The sequence below is a fragment of the Nanorana parkeri genome, unplaced genomic scaffold (genome assembly GCF_000935625.1).
Source record: "Nanorana parkeri isolate BGI_ZX_2015 unplaced genomic scaffold, ASM93562v1 scaffold1981, whole genome shotgun sequence".
NCBI classification, from domain to species: domain Eukaryota; kingdom Metazoa; phylum Chordata; class Amphibia; order Anura; family Dicroglossidae; genus Nanorana; species Nanorana parkeri.
Window position 1 is genome coordinate 209,071 of NW_017308249.1, and position 20,182 is coordinate 229,252.

At 46.1% G+C, this 20,182-nt stretch overlaps 1 protein-coding gene across 1 annotated transcript in view; it reads right to left on the reverse strand.

The window, feature by feature from the left end:
• Window positions 1-20,182, reverse strand: part of LOC108800287 (neural cell adhesion molecule L1-like) — a 219,567-nt gene that overhangs the window by 188,998 nt on the left and 10,387 nt on the right. The window contains 1 exon segment of the mRNA XM_018572262.1: window positions 7,533-7,634. Coding sequence (XP_018427764.1) covers window positions 7,533-7,634 — 102 coding nt within the window.

Genomic DNA, 20,182 nt, shown 5'->3' on the forward strand with positions numbered 1-20,182 from the left:
AAACAGGAACAAAAAGAAACAAGGTCCAAATGAACCAAACAGTCTCCGCTCAGGAGAAGGCTTAGGGGCTAGAGACATGAAAATCTACCTCTGCAACCAGGAGGTAGATGTAGGAGAAAGATGGTGTGTCTCCTGTTCTAGCAGCCAAAGAAACAAACGTAAAAGTGTTGACCACGGAGTCTTCGGCAACACTCCACAGGATATATGGATCCTTCAGAGCTCTAAACAGGCCCACCGGGCCCACGGATCCAAGAATATGAGATCAGGACCTCTTCCTAAGGGTACATACCGGCTCACGATCCCGATCTGGACGGCTGGTTCCGATCCAGCCATGTAGAGACCGCGTACGGGGTATCGAAGAAGACGGTATCGTTGTCAGCAATAACTCGGAGTTTGGCAGGGTAGAGCATGGCATACTGCAGTTTCAGTTGTCGTAGGCGACGCTTCACATCCTGGAACTTGGCCCTCCGTTTTTGAACTTCTTGCGAGAAATCAGGGAGGAGCATGACTCTGGAACCGTCCACATAAAGATCCCCCAGCTCTCTAGCTCTATGTAGGATGGCCTCCTTGTCCCTGTAGTTTAGTATGCGGATCAGCATAGGACGCGGAGGGGCACCTGGCGGTCCCGGTCGCATTGGGACCCTGTGGGCCCGCTCCACCACGAACAGGGAGGAGAGGAAGTCCCTTCCAATGGCGTTTAACAGCCACTTCTCAGCAAACGCCGTAGGGTCTGGGCCCTCAGCCCACTCCGGAACCCCGACCGCTCTGATGTTATTGCGTCAGAGTCTGTTCTCAATGTCTTCCGTTTTGAGGGCACCATCGGCCGAGCGTTGTAGAGCCAGCTTTAGATCCGCTTGAAGCGGAGTAGTCAGGTCTTCTAGGTCTCCCATCCTATGCTCCAGGATTTTAGACCTTTTGACTGTCATGGCGGAGAAAAGAAATGTCCGCCCTCATGCCATGCACCTGTTCTGTCAGGGATGTGAGGAATGTATTGGACAGCTGCACCGCCGCAAACACATCCTTAAGTGTGGGTTCAGTAGATGCGGCGCGGGTCTTGGGAGACTTGGGTATCTTTAGGGGCAGGTGGGGTGGGACTCACAGGATCTTCCTCAATGTCTGAGGCAGCAGAATCATCACCCGTTCGGTGGGCCGATGGCTCGAGACAGGGGTCCTCCTCCCACGACTTACTCGCACGAGACTGACCTTTGGCGGAGCCCCTGGCGAACTTCTCCAGCCGCGAGGCAACCTCTTTGGCATTGTCCTTTTTGGCCTTGCGAGGGGTTTGCAGCTTCGCGCCGGCGCCATCTTGGAATCTCGGGCCCGCCTCGAGGGCCGCAGCGCCGGTCTTGGTCATCTGTGCCGGTATCTGATCCGTGTGCAGGTATGTCCGTGCACCCGGGAGCGGTCAGGAAGAAGTAGGTGCAGGGTGAAGAAGCGAGCAGTGAAGGATGGTAGTCAGGATAGTGACAGGAGTCTATGCCGGAGCTCCGGGATGTACGTCTGCTCACATGCGCCGCTAAGCCACACCCCCCATAATGTGCCAGAGAGAGAACTTTTACCTGTTGTTTTCTTATCTTTGTTTTGTTTTTTGCGGGATATGGTATAGTGTGTGTGTGTGTTTGTGTGTGTATATATTGTTAAATGATATAATAAACAATGTAATGTGGGAACATTTTGTTATGTGTAGATGTTTGGATGGAAAAATAAAATGAGAAAAATAATAAAAATAAATTCAACACATACAAATAGCTGTTTGTTGTGTTTCACAACATGGTAACCTCTGATGAAACTTTCTTGTTAAAAGTGAAAAAAATACTGAGTGTCTGCAGCTTACACAGACACACATGCCTTTATTGTGATGGAAAACACTGGTACATTTTACTGCCATTGACCACTAATGCAAGGTGGGTATATTTCACTGCCACTGACCACCAATGGAGGTAGTTTGTGTAGGAAGCACTGATGATCCCTGCTGAAACACATGCTTGACTCCATTTTGTATCAATGTCAGCCATTTTAGGAAGGCATCCATTTTATGCAATATACTTATTAAGGATTTGAAATCACAAACACACTGATTATTGGAAGATGGCAGTCTCTGACTTGTGAGCTGACCACCTCACCTGTGGGTTTAAATAAAGCCTCATCTGATTTGGAACAACTCACAGACGTTGCTGCTTTGGTTTCTTAAATTTCCCTATTCAGGTTTAATTTCACTGACACTGACCACCAATGCAAGGGAGTTAAATTTCACTGCCACGTACTACCATTGGAGGGGGTTAAATATCACTGCAATTGACCACCAATACCTGTGGGGCTCAAATACAGTGCTGGGTTTTTTAAAATAAAATCTTTATTTTTCAGAACAGGATTAGCCATACAAGAACACTGCACGCCAGTGAAAATACAATACACCAGGCAGGATGTGAGATGTCAATACTGATATAAGGCAGATGTGCTATTGCACGGATCCTGTAACTTTTCTAATTAAAAAAGTAATTTACACAACATTATACAAACATGGGGATACAGAAATAACATAGGAAAGGAAGTTTATACATGTATGAACCTGTTGCTTTTCTCAACAGCCCTGGAGTTTCACGTATTGTACCTGAAATAGGAGTCGCACATTGACAGTGTATATCTTCCGAGACAGTACTGTCATCTGGGGCATACAGTGCTTGGTTCATGGATGTCTGATTATGGAGTGCTGTTGAAGAAATAGGTCACCAGCACTCAAAAAGTTTAAAAATGAATAAGTCCTTTTTATTGGACCATGGTGTCACGACAATCGAGAAAAGCCGACGTTTCGGGGCCACGCAGGGTCCCTTTCTCAAGGCAGAAAATGTGACAATGTGATAACACCCACTTACTACATTTTGACCCCATATTGTTAATTAATTAATAGAACACACCCCCGGTGATGTCAGAACGGCGGGGAAAAAACGCCATATTTAAAATGCATAATCTCATTTAAAATCATGTGTATATAAAACATGTATATATAAAACATCAGAATCACTTACTAAAAGATCCCCATGGTCTGATGTTCAAAATCGGTGCTGTGGCGGTATGTCGTCCGTCATAAACAGTGGTCTTTATGTTGCATCATTAAGTGGTATAGCAGTATTGGGTACATTTTTTCTTTTGCTCAACTATTTGGGCAACCACATATACAAATACCCCTATTGTGATTTCATATATAATATGGAATCACAGGGAGAACATCTGGAGGACACAACTTACAGCTGTGCATTCAACAAACATGAAATTGATTCCATACTATTCCCTGCTAACTCTGTTGCAGCGTTTGGCTCTGACTCGGCAATTGATCTCTTTAGAGACCTAAAGAAACTAAAGAAAAAACATGTGGACTTGGAGTTACACGGATTTACTCTTTCAGAATATTATAGAGCGAAAAAAATCCCTAGAGGATTCCGGATACGAAACCAACCCACTATAGGAAGACAGAGCAGAGAATTTTGTGATAGGTGGTGTGCAATCTCTACACAAAACTTGTTTAATTACATGCTCCTTGTAATTGAGGAAATTAAAACACAATTGTGCCAAATTAACAAAGACACCCTGTTAAATGAAACAAAGATCCGTAATAAAATGGCTGATGATGGTGCATTTAATATTGAAATGGAAAGGATTAATTCTGAAATACGTATCTATGCTGATAAAATTTGTGCTGCAAAACGTGAAAAATTCAAACAAGTATGCCAGGACTACCAGGATGGTAGAGTATATCCCTGGCTAACTGGGAACTCCTTCCAAAGACGACGCAGAGGCGACGTGGGGGAACAAGACAACACTTCAACAAACTGAATACTAGCTCCAGCGAGAGAGAACGACCCACGGAAAATCCATCAACAGATAGTTGATGTAACTACAACAAAAATGCAGGACACTGCCACTACAGCCGGAGCAGCCCCCTCATCTACTCCTTTTTTAGGAAAGATTGGAAAAAACGCACAAGAAGAAGCAGGAAGAAGAAGGAACTCAGGACCATCTATCAACACCAGGCAACAACGATTCAAAAATGCCCGATAATTAATCTATCATCCAGAACCATCTCCGGTATTGAAAATCATGTCCTCAGTAAGGGCTTTTCATTTTGTCCATCTCCAGCTTTCAATGACTTCCAGTACTATCCTAAACATGTACTTGAACACACCCTCAAAGTAGCTAAGGACAGGTTTAGCACTCCTAAACCCCAGGAGGCACGTTTTAACGATACATTGTTTGTAACTAACTTCAATTCCCACTCATACCAGGTGAAACGCACGTTACACCGTAACATGAATATCCTTAGAGCTGATAGGACCTTGGCCCCTGTCGTAAAACGTACACTGCGTGTTGTCCACTCGGGAAACAAATCTCTACAGGACTACCTAGTTTGTGCCGATCCACACTCCAAATATGGTACTGTACCATGTAAACTCTCTAGCAAACAGGGATGCTATAGATGCCATCATTGTAGCGTCTGTAACGCCCTTATGACTGGTGAAGTATTCTTTCACCCATATACGGGCAAGAAATTTCCTATCCACAGCTATCTGAACTGTGTATCGGATTACTGCGTATATATATTGAAGTGCCCCTGCTCACTGGTTTACGTGGGAAAAACTATTAACCCGTTTAAAAAACGATATCAGAAACATAAAAGTGATATCAAACTAGCAATTGAAGATACAAAACAAGGAAAAGATGTTGACCCAAATAAACCAGTGGCGATACACTTTGCACAACTGAATCACCAGATACATGAGCTGAAAGCAATGGTTATCGAACACGTACCGAGACCGCACAGAGGTGGCAATAGAGATAACTTATTATTACGAAGGGAGGCTTACTGGATACATACTTTGAATACAGTGAAACCAAGAGGACTTAATTCCTCTCTATCTTTATCATGCTATCTAGTTGAGTAGCTACAAAAAACCCCTGTTCATGATGCTCATATGATCACCTTTATCTAGTTGCTTTGATATTTTTCAAATAAACTAGATATGCCGAATCACGTAATTTTATTAAATTGTCACTTTAATTGACCAATAGCAAATGTGCAGAGATCCCCTATGCTAAAAATACACCAGTCTATCCTTAAAACCCCTGTTCAGGATTCTCATATGATTACCTCTACCTAGATAATACCCCTTAATACTCTTAAAGAAATTAGATATCTCTAATAGATCAATAGCATATGTTTTAGAGATCCCTTATGCTAAAAATACACCAGCTTATTCTTAAATACATTAGTTGACACCAATGTACACCAGTGTGTGCTATTAGTATTCCAAAAAATACTCCAAGAAATACTCTATAGAAATATCTCATGATGTATTTACACACATCTTTGAAATAATGTCTCTAGTTGTATACAATACTAATTATATGATCCTAGAGTCGATTTTTTCATGTTATGTTTATTCGTTGGTATGCCCTACATGTCCTATGTGAGATACTGTCTGTACGTATATATGTTGTTTCTCCTATGTCTGACAGTCTCTATTATGTTATGCTTTGTTCTCTTATGTTCTTCGTTTCTCTGTATGTTCATTGTGATTTTGTATTCACTGGTGAAAATCTCTAGTCTTATTATACTGCATGTATATGTGTTTTATCTCAAATGCTATGTAATTCCCCAATCTGATGTCCGGTGCTGTGCCTGTGTGATGCTGACACTTGTATACTTGTCGTATGACGGTCTCATCCGCACAGAGCTGCTATATAGGTCGGCACATGCGCAATATGATAGAGGAGAAATTGTATCTCCCGATCGCCATGGTTACTAATGACGCGTATTGAATGCGCCGGTATTCGGCAAGGCTGTGCACATCCTCTGATATCGGAGAGCAATACTGCTATACCACTTAATGATGCAACATAAAGACCACTGTTTATGACGGACGACATACCGCCACAGCACCGATTTTGAACATTAGACCATGGGGATCTTTTAGTAAGTGATTCTGATGTTTTATATATACATGTTTTATATACACATGATTTTAAATGAGATTATGCATTTTAAATATGGCGTTTTTTCCCGCCGTTCTGACATGACCGGGGGTGTGTTCTATTAACTAATTAACAATATGGGGTATAAATGTAGTAAGTGGGTGTTATCACATTGTCACATTTTCTACCTTGAGAAAGGGACCCTGCGTGGCCCCGAAACGTCGGCTTTTTTCGATTGTCGTGACACCATGGTCCAATAAAAAGGACTTATTCATTTTTAAACTTTTTGAGTGCTGGTGACCTATTTCTTCAACTGTTCGTTTTGCACGGTGCCATCCGTGGAGTTACTACAAGCACCATCCCTATGTACTGGCCGGGACTGCTGAAAGGTGTGCGGAGAGCACCCTCACCCTACTGCAACTGATTATGGAGTGCTTCACAGAAACACTTGTGACCAGGAAAGAAAGAAAGAAAGAAAGAAAGAAAGAAAGAGGGGTCTCTCCGGTGAGCCACCAGGTCAGGCTCACTCAGTGTACCTGTGGGTCCACAGTTGAGTCCGAAGTGATACGTGTCAAGTATTCCGGAGAGCGTAGAAATTCAGTCCAATGGAACCATATTTTATTAAAGGAGGTTTGCAATTCAGGGGTCAATGCCGTCATGTCCTCCATTCGCCAGATTTCATTAATTTTGCTTAGCCACATTTTCACCGTAGGTGGTCTGGTATCTTGCCAGAGTACAGAAAATCATGCTTTCACTGCATTGAGCAGATGTGGTAACACCGATCTCAGGTACCCCTTTTTTGGGATTGTATTGTGGTGCAGAAGGAAAAAGGTCGGTGTCTATGGAATGTCTTGGTCAGTAAATGTGGGCAAAAGTAGCCTGATCGCTCCCCAGCATTCTTGTAGAGCCGGACAAGTCCAAAAAATTTGCAACATGGTGTCCTCGGTTTGGCCGCATCGCCAACAGGCCGAGGTAACCCCAGGGCTGCGGGGTTCTATACCACCGTGTGAGAGTCTTATAATTACACTCCTGAATCTTGGTGCATCTAGAGGTCTTGTGCGTAAGATATAGCATTTTGTCTCGCTGGTCTTGGGTGAACTGGAGCCCCAGTTCATTTTCCCACTTGGAAACATATGGGGGGTTACTAGCCTCTGTGTGGGATTCTAGCAGTGTGTAGACCATGGAAATTACATGACATAGTGGCGGGCCCGGTTTGCATTCTTCAAATTCTGTCAGGGGTCTTATAAACGCCGTGGCGTTTGGCAGAGATCTGAGAAAGTGAGACAACTGTATCTTTTGCCAGAATCTCAGAGGGAGCCACTGGGGTTCCCGTGACATGTCTTCTAGGGACACCAAGGAATCGTTCCGAGTAAAGTGTTAGGCCCTGTGGATACCCGCCTCCCCCATCTTATTCCCGAACAAATACCTGTTTTATACAAAAATATTTGCTGGTGATGCCACCTCTTTGGCTTTGTAGACCTATTTGCAGTTTAACGTGTACCTCTTCCTCTGTGCTCACATAATGACACTGCACATCAAATAAAGTACAAGATGAAATATTTTACCTTCAATGGGGCTATTGTTATCTTTTCCTGGGGTCCAACTTAAAGTCACACTTGTATCTTGAGGGTCAGAGAGTTCCAAGTTGTGAGGAGGCTCTGGTAAATCTAAAAGCATAACATTTAAAGCATGAGTAATACATATAATAAAACTGTTCATGTCTGCATGAACAGGCAAGCAGACACCTTATTAGTTTGGTTAGTTGGATGTACATTTAATTATAAAAAGACCATAAAATACATTTAATTATGCTAAGTACATAAAATTATGATTTTTGAATTACCAGTAAAAACTGTTCCTTGCATTACAGTACAGGACACAGGCAGAGTCAGACACCAATTAGATGGCTTATAATAATATGCAGGTATCATCAGGTGACTGAACACTGGTCAGAGCGGTGAGGACCTTTATATAATGCCTCCCACCCCAGAAATCCTAATTTTTAAAAAAACAGCATTAGAAAACACAGAGGGGAGGGTGTCGCGTGTCCTGTCCTGTACTCCAAGAAAAAGATTTTATTGGGAAGTCAAAAATCATATTTTTTTTTAACATACAGTGCAGGACACTGGCAGATTCAGAGACAACTGGGACGTCCAAAAGCAATATAACTGAGAGGTAGGCAACTGAGAGAACAGCCTGAACCACATCTAAGCAATGAAGAGCAACCCTTCTTAGGTTGTTTCAGAGCAGGACAAAAAAGATGGAAGGACGATGTCCCGATTAAGATGAAACAAAGATACCACCTTTCGCATAAAGGAAGTAAGAGACCTAAGAACAGCCTTATCCGTATGAAGCACAAAGAACAGTTCCATGGACGAAAGTGCAGTCAAAGTTAAAACAAACCATTGTACTAGAAAATCCCCTATGCACAGAAATCCCTAATTGGAGCTGATCTAATAAACAGGTTTACACATTTGGAGTATGAATGAGTATCAAAATTTGATAGTAACAGAATAAACACATTGAAACCCCTTCAACAAGACATTTAAAAACACACGCCCCTCTGAGGAAGCCCGTGTGATCGGGGGGAAACGCGTCAGGGCAACGTGTTTGTGAAAGCTTCCCTGGATACCCGTATCAGACCCTTATGCGGCCAACCAAACTGCATTGTTTCTCAAACCAAGGGATGGAACCAAAACTACCGGGACGCTGTCCGATCTGCAGCAGCTGATCAGCCTGCACAATCCAGGCTGAAATTGAGAAGTGCGAGCGAGTCATTGCCACTCGATCTCATTCGGCTTTGGGCTTTATTACATCACAGGCTCACCGCTGTGAGGACTCCAGCATATTTCATTCAGCTGCGCGGCCGCACAAGCTTGGAATCTCTTTGGATGTTCCCGTCACGGTTTGGAAACTAAACTCTGCGGGCAAGTGTGAGCACAGATCAGTGGGTGGAGAGGCAACCCCGAGATCCGGTTTTTCACCTAACAAAGTTGGATTTTCTGGAAATGCCACTGAGCAGTCTTGTTCCACGGCAAATTACATATCAGCACAGGATTCTATGAGGATTGTCCACCACTTTGAATCTTAAGTGACGTGAGTAAGCCCAGATACTAAGTATCCACATTTGATTGTGGCCATTGTGCTTGCACCAGTGACTATCTGCCGCTCAGACTATTACACTTATCGGGTTATCCTGAGGGAAGTCATTTTTAAGTGTTTTTAAATGTCTTGTTGAAGGTGTTTCAATGTGTTTATTCTGTTACTATTAAATTTTGATACTTATTCATACTCCAAATGTGTAAACCTGTTTATTAGATCAGCTCCAATTAGGGATTTCTGTGCATAGGGGATTTTCTAGTGTAACATAGTTTTATTGAAACCCTGGAGTTTGGTGTTTACTTTTGCTGTATTTTGCGTAGCTCCCTTTGTTCCCCGTAGTTTTTGAACAAACCATTGTACCTAATTTTCAAGGACTCCTTACTGACTGGAAGTGGTACCAACTGATTAGCGTACAACATCTGTTGTACCAATATTCAAAAAGGCATTGAGATGTCTGCCAGGGAACTACAGACCAGTCAGTCTAACATTAACAGTATGAAAATTATTCAAGGGAAAGGTAAAGGAATATATTCAATAATGTGCCTTTAGTAATGGTATCCTAAGAAACAACCAGCATGCATTTATGAAAGACTGTTCTTGTCAGACCAACCTATTCATTTTCTATGAGGTGGTGAGTAGGGATGGGCTGTATGTTCGAGTCAAACATGAGTTCGACTCGAACATCGCTAGTTCGTGTGTTCGCCGAAAGCAAAAAACTATAAGGATGTCCGCGGTCTCTTCGACCGCTCAACACCCCACTAGGCAATGCACCTTGTGAAGCTCTAATTGGGTAAAGGCTTGTACCTGATCACAGGTCATGTGCAAGACTTTGCCCAAGCAGGGCTCAGTACTCAGTTAGAGCCATGATTGGGCAAAGTCATGATGAATTTGCCCAATCATGGCTCATAGCGAAGTCCCAGCAGCACACTACATAAGGCTGCTTACACTGCAGCCCCACGTAGTGTGTTGCTGGAGCTCAAATAGAGAGAATCTATAGCAGAGTGCTATAGCAGAGTTCTATAGCATGTTGTGGATTTTTATTATGTGGACATTTTATTCTAGGATGTGTGTGTTTTATAGATTGTCATCTGTCTCTGTACTATAGCAGTCGGTCATACTGGTCTATTATAGTAGTCGATTCTAGCAGTCGATTATTGCAGTCTATTGCAATAAGCATCATGTCGGAAAGGCCAAAAAGGACAGGCAAACACCCCCATGCAGCAATAAGAGGGCAAGCAGCCTCTGTGTCCGCAGGCCAAAGTTGTGGTCGTGGTCATGGACGTAGTACATCCTCTACAGGCAGGCAACGCTTGTCCTTTCTATCTGGTGCTGGCCGTGTTATTCAGCAACAACATACAGAAGAGGTGGTGGATTGGATAACAAAGCCATCCTCATCCTCTGTTACCCAGACTCATACTGGTTCTCAGTCCACTGCAGCTGCCAAAGCGACCTATTCTGCCTCCTTGTCCACAGCTACTCCTGCCATAGACTCACCATCATGCATGGAGGAGTCAGCTGAATTGTTTCAACACACCGTCCGTGACATGCTGCTGGAGGATGTGCAGCAATTACAATGGTCTGATGTTGGCTCTGAAGTTGAGGAAAGGAGTAACATGAGCCTAGAGTGAGGGGGTGCCAATGATGCACAACAAACTGGCATTCATGTTCCCCCAGCTGCAGCATACTGCCAGGTTGGCTCCAGTGATGAGGACAAAGGGGGTGATGATGAGGAGGCCACTGACTCTACTTGGGTGCCTGATCTAACAGAGGAGGGAAGTGAGGAGGGGCACAACCCCAACAAGGCACAATGTCCTCCAGGGGCAGCTGTATGAGCAGCCAGCCCATTGCATCAGAAGGCAGAGCTGCACTGGTGCAGGGCACTGTTGTCTCACAGCATACTTCCAGGAACTCTGATGTTTGGGAGTTTTTCAGCACATGTGCAGCAGACAGCAGCATTGCTATTTGCACCCTGTCTCAAGAGGATCAAGCGTGGCAAAAACATCAGCCGCTTGGGTACCCCGTGCTTGAAGAGACATCTGACCACCTGCCACACAGCCCGTTGGCAACAGCACCATAGAAAGGACAACACTTCTCCTTGCTCCTCATCTGCCATCTCTACCCCCACTATATATCATGCCATGTCAACAGCCTCCACTGACAGGGATAATGTTATAGTAATGGGTGTCACGGGTCCTTCCATCAAATCTGCCAGGAGCCTACCAGCTGCAGATTTTAGAAGTCAAATTTCACTGCCCCAGCTGCTGCAGTGGAAAAAAAAGAAATACTGTCAACATGCTCAGCGTCTAAATGCCAGCTTGGCCAAATTGCTAGCTTTACAGCTGCTGCCTTTCCATCTGGTGGACTCTGTCCCTTCTGTGAATTTACAGAATGTGCTGTACCCAGTGGCAGGTTCCCAAACGCCAATTCTTTTCACGGAAGGCCATTCCAGCACTGTACCAGCATGTGGAAGGCAATGTTTTGGCCTCGTTGGACAAGGCAGTCAGCAGCAAGGTCCACATTACCGGTGACACATGATCTAGCAAGCATGGTGAGGGAAGTTATATTTCCTTCACGGAACACTGGGTAACTGCTTGCAGCTGAGAGGGATCCAGGACGGGGCTCCATGCTGGAGCTTGTTCAGCCACATCTCCAAAAAGCTGCTAATGTGAGATCTGTCTGCACCACCCCCTCCTCTTCGTCCTCCACGATGGCCTCCTCTGCAGAATTGTCAGGTGAACCAGCAGTTCCCCGTAAGCGTTCAAGGGGCTACGCAACGACTCAGGCAAAAAGATGCCATGCAGTGCTTGAGCTGGTTTGTCTAGGGGACAGGAGCCACACCGGGGCAGAGATTCTGTCAGTTCTGCAGGAGCAGGCCCACAGGTGGTTAACACCACGCCAGCTTGAGCCGGGAATGGTTGTATGTGACAATGGCAGCAACTTTCTTTCCGCCCTACGCCTGGGAAAGTTGAAGCATGTACCATGCTTGGCACGTGTCCTCAATTTGGTGGTAAAGCGTTTCTTAACCAGGTACCCAGGGCTGCAAGATCTTATGAGGCAGACCAGAAAAATCTGTAGCCATTCCAGGCGGTCGTACCCAGCAAGTGTTCGTCTGGCTGTAATTCAAAGGGAATTCCACCTGCCCACAAACTGTCTGATTTGTGACATGCCTACCAGGTGGAACTCCACTTTGGCAGTACTGCAGTGTCTGCACAAGCAGCAGAGGGCCACCAACGAGTACCTGTGTGAGAATGGCACAAGGACAGACTCAGGGGACCTTGGCTTTTTTTCCCCACGTCAGTGGCTGCTGATAAAGGATGCATGCACTGTACTGTCACCATTTGAGGAGGCGACGAGGATGGTGAGCAGGGACAATGTATGCATCAGTGACACAATCCAGGCAGAACAGTGGGAGGAAGAGGAGGACTTCCTTACCTCTCAAGGCCCCCTTTACGCAGACACAATTCCTGCGGGTCCGCAGATCACACAAGAGGAGGATTATGGCAGCCGTGGGGGCATTGAAGCAGAGGATGACATAAGGCAGTCTTCAAGGGAGGGTTTTCTGTCCCCAGAAACCCAAGGAGTAGTATGTGGCCGGGAGGAGGTAGTGCACGATAGTGTCATCCTCAGTGAACCTGAAGACTCTGAATCTCATGCCTCCTCCAACTTACGGTGCGCGGTCTCCCTTATCCTGCAAAGCCTGAGAAAGGACCCCAGGATTTGTGGTATCAAGGAGAGGGATCATTACTGGTTGGCAACCCTTCTTGATCCACACTACAAGCCTAAAGTTGCAGAGCTCATCCTGCCCTCACAGAGGGAGCACAGGATGAAACAACTGGTGGACGCTTTGAAGAGAAACTTGTGCAACACCTTTCCAGACACTGGTAGGTTACCAAGTCATGGAAGAGGTGCTTCTGAGGCTTCGGTTGGTCAAAGGACCACCTGACTGATGCCTTTCAACATTTTTTCAGTCCTCAGCGCCCAGGGATGTTAATTTTAGACACCCATCGCCAGCGTCTGCATCATATGGTGCAGGATTACCTAGGGGCAAGAGCAGACCTGGAGAGCTTTCCAGCAGATTATCCACTGGCTTACTGGGTCTTGAGAATGGATCACTGGCCAGAACTTAGCCATTATGCCACAGAGCTACTGGGCTGCCCTGCATTCGGCGGGCTTTCGGAAAGGACTTTCAGTGCTGCTGGAGGTTTTGTGACAGATAAAAGAGTGTGTCTGTCCACAGACTCCGTTGACCAGCTAACATTTATAAAAATGAATCAGTCCTGAATCAGCAGCAGCTATAAATCCCCTGATGCTGATTTCACCGCATAGATCTGGGATCTCTGAAAGACTGCCTAGTCTGCCTAACTTTTTGGCCGATGATTCCGCCATCTTAAAGTAATGTTCTCGGTTTAGTGCACCACCAACGATCAAAGCATATTTTTTCGCACCCGCATGTGACAGGTGCATATCATTTGAATTTTTTACAGCAGGGTTCAATCCTGCACTCTTCATAGTATTTGGGGTTACGTGTAGATTTGCTTCCCCCTTCTTCAAGAATAACTTTGTAGGGTTACGGTGTGAAGGCACTTGCCGACACCAAAGGCCCAATTTTTTTGGTGCACCTGTGTGACAGGTGCATATAATTTGAATTTTTTGCAGGAGGGTCCAATCTTGCACTCGTCAAGAATAACTCTGAAGGTTTACGGTGTGAAGGCACTTTCCAACACTAAAGGCCCAATATTTGGGTTCACGTATGTGACAGGTGCATATCATTTTAAATTTTTAAAGCAGGGTCCAACCCTGCACTCGACTCAAATAACTCTGAAGGGTTACGGTGTGAAGGTACACCAACACAAAAGGCCCAATTTTAAAGCACCTGTTGTTACTTTCATCCAACGCCTGCAAAAGAGGCACCAGAATGTATCCAAAAAATGTCTAACCTTGTTCCGAGTGTCCTAAAATGTGGCCTCTTCATACAGGCTGCCTCCCAAGCAGTTGTTTAAAAGATTAAAGGAAAACCAATTACCGGCAATTGAAATGTTTTTGTCTTCCAGGCACTGCAAGGAGTGAGGGATGCGACTCAAGCCGTGAATTGCTCCAGCTCCCCCTCACTACTTGACCATTCACAAAATGCCTGGTACTTATTTTGGAGAATACAAGGTGTTTTGTGAGTGGAGAAGGAGAAATGATGTGCATTTAGGAGCACTTTTTAATCATTCCACAGTGAACCCCCGTCAGATGCAGTGACAGTTCAGCTCTATGTTTTCAAGTGACAGCAGTGGTCGGCTGGGTTTTCACTACATCTGCTGGGGCTGTGTTGACAGAGGTTTGAATGTGAAATGATAAGTGCAGAGGCACTCACTGTTCCTAATCTGTGGGACTCCCCAACCCAGGGCTCATATCATCTGCATAGGCAGCTATGGCGGTAGTGGTAGTGTCATCCATTTCAGTGAAAGGAAGGACTTCCCTGTCTCCAGCGCTGGACTGGAGGTCCACCAAGCACAGAGGGGCACAAGTACCTGAAGGCTGCAAGCTGAGTTGCTGATTCATATGATTATCAGGCAGAGGATGATGCAGGAGATGCACGCTCAGAACACAGTTCAGGGCAGAAGCAAGGTCAGGTGCAAGCCGGATCACAATCGTGCGGGCGATGAGGTACCATGCAGCAGAAAGAATCGTCGTTGAAGAACAGGCCAGAATCTATGCCATGCGGACAACGTGGTACAGGAGCAGCAGGCAAGAAGCAATGTCAGGAACAAGCCGCGCTCAGGATACCAGAAGATCAGAAGAAAGGTCAAGGTGGATCTGGGTCGATAACAGGAAATGAGCAGAACACAGGATCAAGGTAACAGGTAGCTGTTGATCACTCAGCACGGAGGGTCACAGTCTAAATAGACCCCTGCTTATTCCTTTGTATTCCAGTCTGTGATAGCCCGCCTTCTGGCCTCTTCTAACCTGTCAGGGGTATCACATTCTTCCTGCCATAGCAAGATTTATGCCATGAGTGAGGTGTCCAGATGCAGTAATGCCATTGCTCTGAACCTATACAGCATCCTACATCTAACCCCACACGCTGTACTACATGCCAGGGTGGGTGCTTGACACTGGATCCAGTACTTTAAAGCATTACAGGCTGGCCCCACTTCTTGTGTCCAGGGTGGTCTAGTTACAGTTCCCAAAGCTGCAAAGTCACCGCCATGGCCAGACACGGCAGGAACCTGCTAAAAGTATCACAGGAAAAAAGGTAAGCTAAATTACACACATCTCCACTCAGTAGATTGGATACATCCATCACCTAGGACACAATTCAAAACTGAGGATTCCTGGGAGTGTGAGGGGTTATATAAGGGTCCTCACAGCTCTGGCCAGTGTCCAATCATCTGATGATACCTGTACATTATCCCGTCGTCTCTGTATCTCTTACTGTACGATCAAGAAAAATACATAATAAAGAGACTTGGAAAGTCCTGTCAGTCAGCTTAAGACAGACTTGACTGAATGTTAGGCTGCAACCACAGACCTGCTATTTCTTCATCTGCATATATTATTGAGCTTTAGGTTTAGAATAAAGATTACAAACCTTCATAAAAAAAGAAAAAATCACACAACATGCTATATAGACACACACATACAGGGCCGCCGTCAGGGGGGTACGGCCGATATCCATGTAAGGGGCCCGACCAGCCTTCGGGGCCCGCCCGGGAACCTTGCATGAGTATCGGCCAACGGTGAAGGGCGAGGACCGCAGAAGCTCTTACAGCGTCTGCCGCGGCGTACAGTAAACTTGGTCCGGTCCGCCCCCCCTCGCCATCGTAGCCACTCCCTCCGGCCGCAATCCGATCGCCCGCAAGGAATCGCAAGGCACATTGTGCCTGCAGTGCATTCGGGTGCGGTGCGATCAAAATAGTGCTTGCAGCATTTTTATTGCACCACACCCGAACGCACTGGCGGTACAATGTGCCTTGTGATCCCGTGCGGGTGATCGCATTGCAGCCAGAGGGCGTGGCTACGGTGCCATTCACTTCAATGGCCCGCCACTCCCCCTCCAGCCTGGCAAAAAAGTGAGCCAGCCGCAATGCGGGCAGTGCGTTCTGGCCATAATCGGACCGGAACGCACTGCTTATGGTGTGAACTAACCCTAAGCCCTGCGTTCAGTAGACATGTGCGATTCGTTTTGGAAAAATTTGTTTTCCGGACGAAATGTCGTTAGCGGTCGTCTGTAGGCATTTTCGTTTGTGGACGAATTTTCATTGCAGCAAAGTGACAATTAAAAAAAAAAATGTTAATGTCACTTTGCTGCAATGAAACGAACGATACGAACATGAAACGGAAATTAACATTCGTACTGAATACCGCTAACGAATTTCGTCCGAATCCCGAAATAACGCAAAATCCGAATTAAAACAACATGAAACTAAACAATTTTTTTGCCGGTGCACATGTCTAGTGTCCAGTGGGTCACGAAGCCCTGCGTCCAGCAGGTAATGTAACTGTGGGGGGGACATTAGAGTGTAAGCTGCTATGTACAGAGACTGATGTGATGGGGGGGCATTATAGTGTAAGCTCCTCTGTACAGAGACTGATGGGACCGGGGCTGCAAAATCAATGATGGAAAAATCGGGCGGTGCGGGGGGGCCCTAGCCTAAAGCCGTGTAAGGGGCCCCAACATTTCTAATGGCTGCCCTGCACACATATACACAGCATATATGAGTTCTTATGGCAACTTTAATTTAAACACATAGGGGCATATTTATAAATCTTCTGCTAGCAGTACGATGTGTGTACGTGATTCGCATGACATTCCCACCACTTGATGGAGGCAAAAATACTTAAAGTGAACCTGCATTCAAAAACAGTCAAGATTTCTGGAAATGTTAGTAGAAACTAAGCAGAACCTTTTGTCTTTAATTTATGTTTCTGCCTGGAGAAGGACTTTAAAGTTGCAACTGCTAATTACTTATGAAACATTAGAAACATTCTACATTTTTGTGATGCTTCTGAAGTCTAATATATATTAATTAATGATTTTGGACCCATTTGCATCTTTACATTAATGCACAGCAACACACGTGTTGCTATATTCCAGTGCTATTAATTGCAGCAGGCCACAACACATGGTAACACACAATAGTGCGTTGCGGCATGTTACACAATGTAGGTCACATCCAATTTTGGAGACACGTTGATACATTAGCAGCCCATTAAAGTGATATACAAGTTTTTTCAAGCTACAGTATTTCACATGTCGGTTAAATCACTTACAATGGATGCAGCTTCTTGTTGTTTAAAAGTATTATCTTCCTGCAGAATCAGCTGGTCCAGATTTCCTATTTTAGGGTGACTTCTTTCCCTTGCAGGGCTCTATGGTGCCACCATTATGTGTGCTAGTAAGCTGTGTGTCTTTCTACAAACACATAGGCACAGCAAGGCAAGACATTCTCCTCCTCCCTGCTCCCTTCTCCATGTTAGCAGAGTGACAGCTGCTGGACACTGCTCTGTCCCTTTTAAACTCATATTCAACAGGAAGTTCAGGGAAGCTGAGCTGAGAGAGTTGGAGCCAGCTGTTTGTAAACATGATGACTGTACAGACCCGTGACAAACACTGCACACAAAGCAGCACGGAGGAAAGGGAAGAAGCGGGGCTCGGGCCTTCACGTGCAGTGTGTCTTGCATTTTTCACTCCGGCACATCAGCTTGCGAGAGCTCACATAGCTGACCACGCCCAGATGACATTTTTTATCTTCAGCCAATTGGATGCAAAGTCAATTGAGTTGTTTGGCATGAGCCGATTGGCTGAAGATGAAGTCTTTCATTTGGCCGTACTCAGCTACTCAAGCTCTCACAAATTGCATACGAATAGCTTCGCTTTGCTCCATACGGTTTTGCATGCAGTGTGTAACGGGCTTAAGTGCTCAGGCAAAAATGTAAAGAAATACTTTGCTGGGCAATGTATATTTGTTTGTTCTGGATTCCTTAATGTAAAAAAGTTTGAAAGTTTAATACTACTTTAATTTAAAGGGACTGCCTTAACAAAATGCACGTTAATGCATGACAAAACGAGAACTGATGCACATGCACTAACGCACCACAAAAATGTAAATAGGCCCTTTATCTTCTAGAGAGAGGGAGAGAAAGATCTGTCAAAGATAGTTCAGCTGGGTCAATATAGTGATCAGGCAACATTGTTAGTACCATGAACTGGTTGGTTTGTTTTCATGCATTTATTTTTGGTTTGCCATCAGAATGTATGCTCATTTTTTAATGACACAGTCTCCATTCACACCAAGGCATTTTTTAAACAGAACATTTTTTAATAGACGCACACAAAAATGCACATCTGCGTCTGTTGTGGACAGAATGTGCTGAAATATGGCCAAAAATCACACTTTTTTTTGTGTGCGCGTACAAACACGCAGGTGTGAATGATCACCATAGGAATGTATTGCTTTTTATGCTTACAAAAGCATCTGTACGTGCATAAAAAGGTCTATGTGGGGACGTGGCCTGGACATGGCGCCGTGAGGACGTTCCTTAGGGGAGCTCTGCAGTTACCGAACCGGACCGACGTTTCAGTGGACTTTACATGCTAATTTCCATGCCCAAGGAGCAGAGAACCCACAGCACTCACGGTGACCTCCGCCCCACGTCACTATACGACTTCTTCGCACATCAGTCCCCGCCTCACGTTCCTTCGTCTCCCTCCAAGATGGCGCTTTCCCGCTCCTCCGCGGCTGGTCTCCGCTGTCAGGTAAGCGGCTGGGACGTGGCACAATTTCCCCAACTCTCGGCATGGAGGACCCCCCTGACTCTAACTGACCAGAGCCTTCGGGCCGGACGCCGATCGTGCCGCGGCCAGACCCCTCTCCCAGGCCCCTCACTGACACCACACGTGCTGGGCCTAGACGTTCAAGATGACGGCGGCCTGCAGGGCCTATTGCCGCATCTCCCAACGAAGCGGGACCTGTACAATATGGCATCGTCCATTGTGGCGGCCCTGAAAAAGGAACTGCATGACCTTACCCACCGCATAACGGAGATGGATGACCGGGTCACTTCTTTGTCGGCCAGAATGGAGGCCCTGGAGGTGGACGCACAGTTAACGAACTCTTGCCTGCTGTCTATGCCTGGATGATTCAGAAAATCGGAACTGCAGAAACAACATACGCCTGCGAGGCATCCCGGAGGCCACGACCGGCGTTCACCTCTGAGACACTGTGGCTGCCATCCACAACACCCTCCTGGGTAAGCCTCATGACGCAGCCTTGGAGATCGGCCGAGTTCACAGAGTTAACAGTGCTCGCCCCCCCACGCCATCAGCACCCAGAGATGTCTTGTGCAGGGTGCACTTTTTCGCTGTGAAAGAGGAAATCTTTAGGCAGGCGTGGAGACATGGCCCTTCTTACTTTGATGACGCTACCATCCGCATCATGCCAGACCTCCCCCGTCACACTCTTCGCATGCGACGCCTGCTGGACTTAATCCGCTCTGCCTCCGCCACCTATCGCTGGGGACACCCATTCCACCTGATCGTCCGGCGAGACGACGCCACCTTCCAACTGCACTCACCTGACCAGCTCCCAGCCCTGTTTCGCTTCCTGGACGTGGACGTCCCAAACTGGTTGGAGTTCCCGGATGAACCTTCGGAGCCGGTCCCTCTTGCCCGCACACCCCCTGCCGGGCCAGAAGCCAGCACCGAACAACTCGAAGGGACCCCCTGTACAGCCCCCAGCGGGACGAGAACCATGAACCTCCTGCTGTATCCTTCAATGTCTATGAGGACTGGCCCCATACCCCCCCTGCACTCTCCCACTGTTGGGCCTATGCCATCTCACTACTGTTTTATATGACTAATCTCTTTTCTTACAGGTCGCAGCACTTAGCTCACCGTGTGTAAGGGGGGAGAGGAGATGGTAGGGGTTGGCCCCCCTACTCTACGTGCCCCTTGTTTATATGGTCATATGTTATCGTTTTTTACTTTTGTTTCATGTCTATGCCATGTAGCCCTTACTGCTGTGACTGCCTTGCCTCTGCCTTGGCTGCTTGGTGTCGGGAGGAGGGGGGGAGGTGGAGCTTCGGTTCCCCCTTCCCTTCCCTGTCCTGGCGGCGGGTGGCCTGG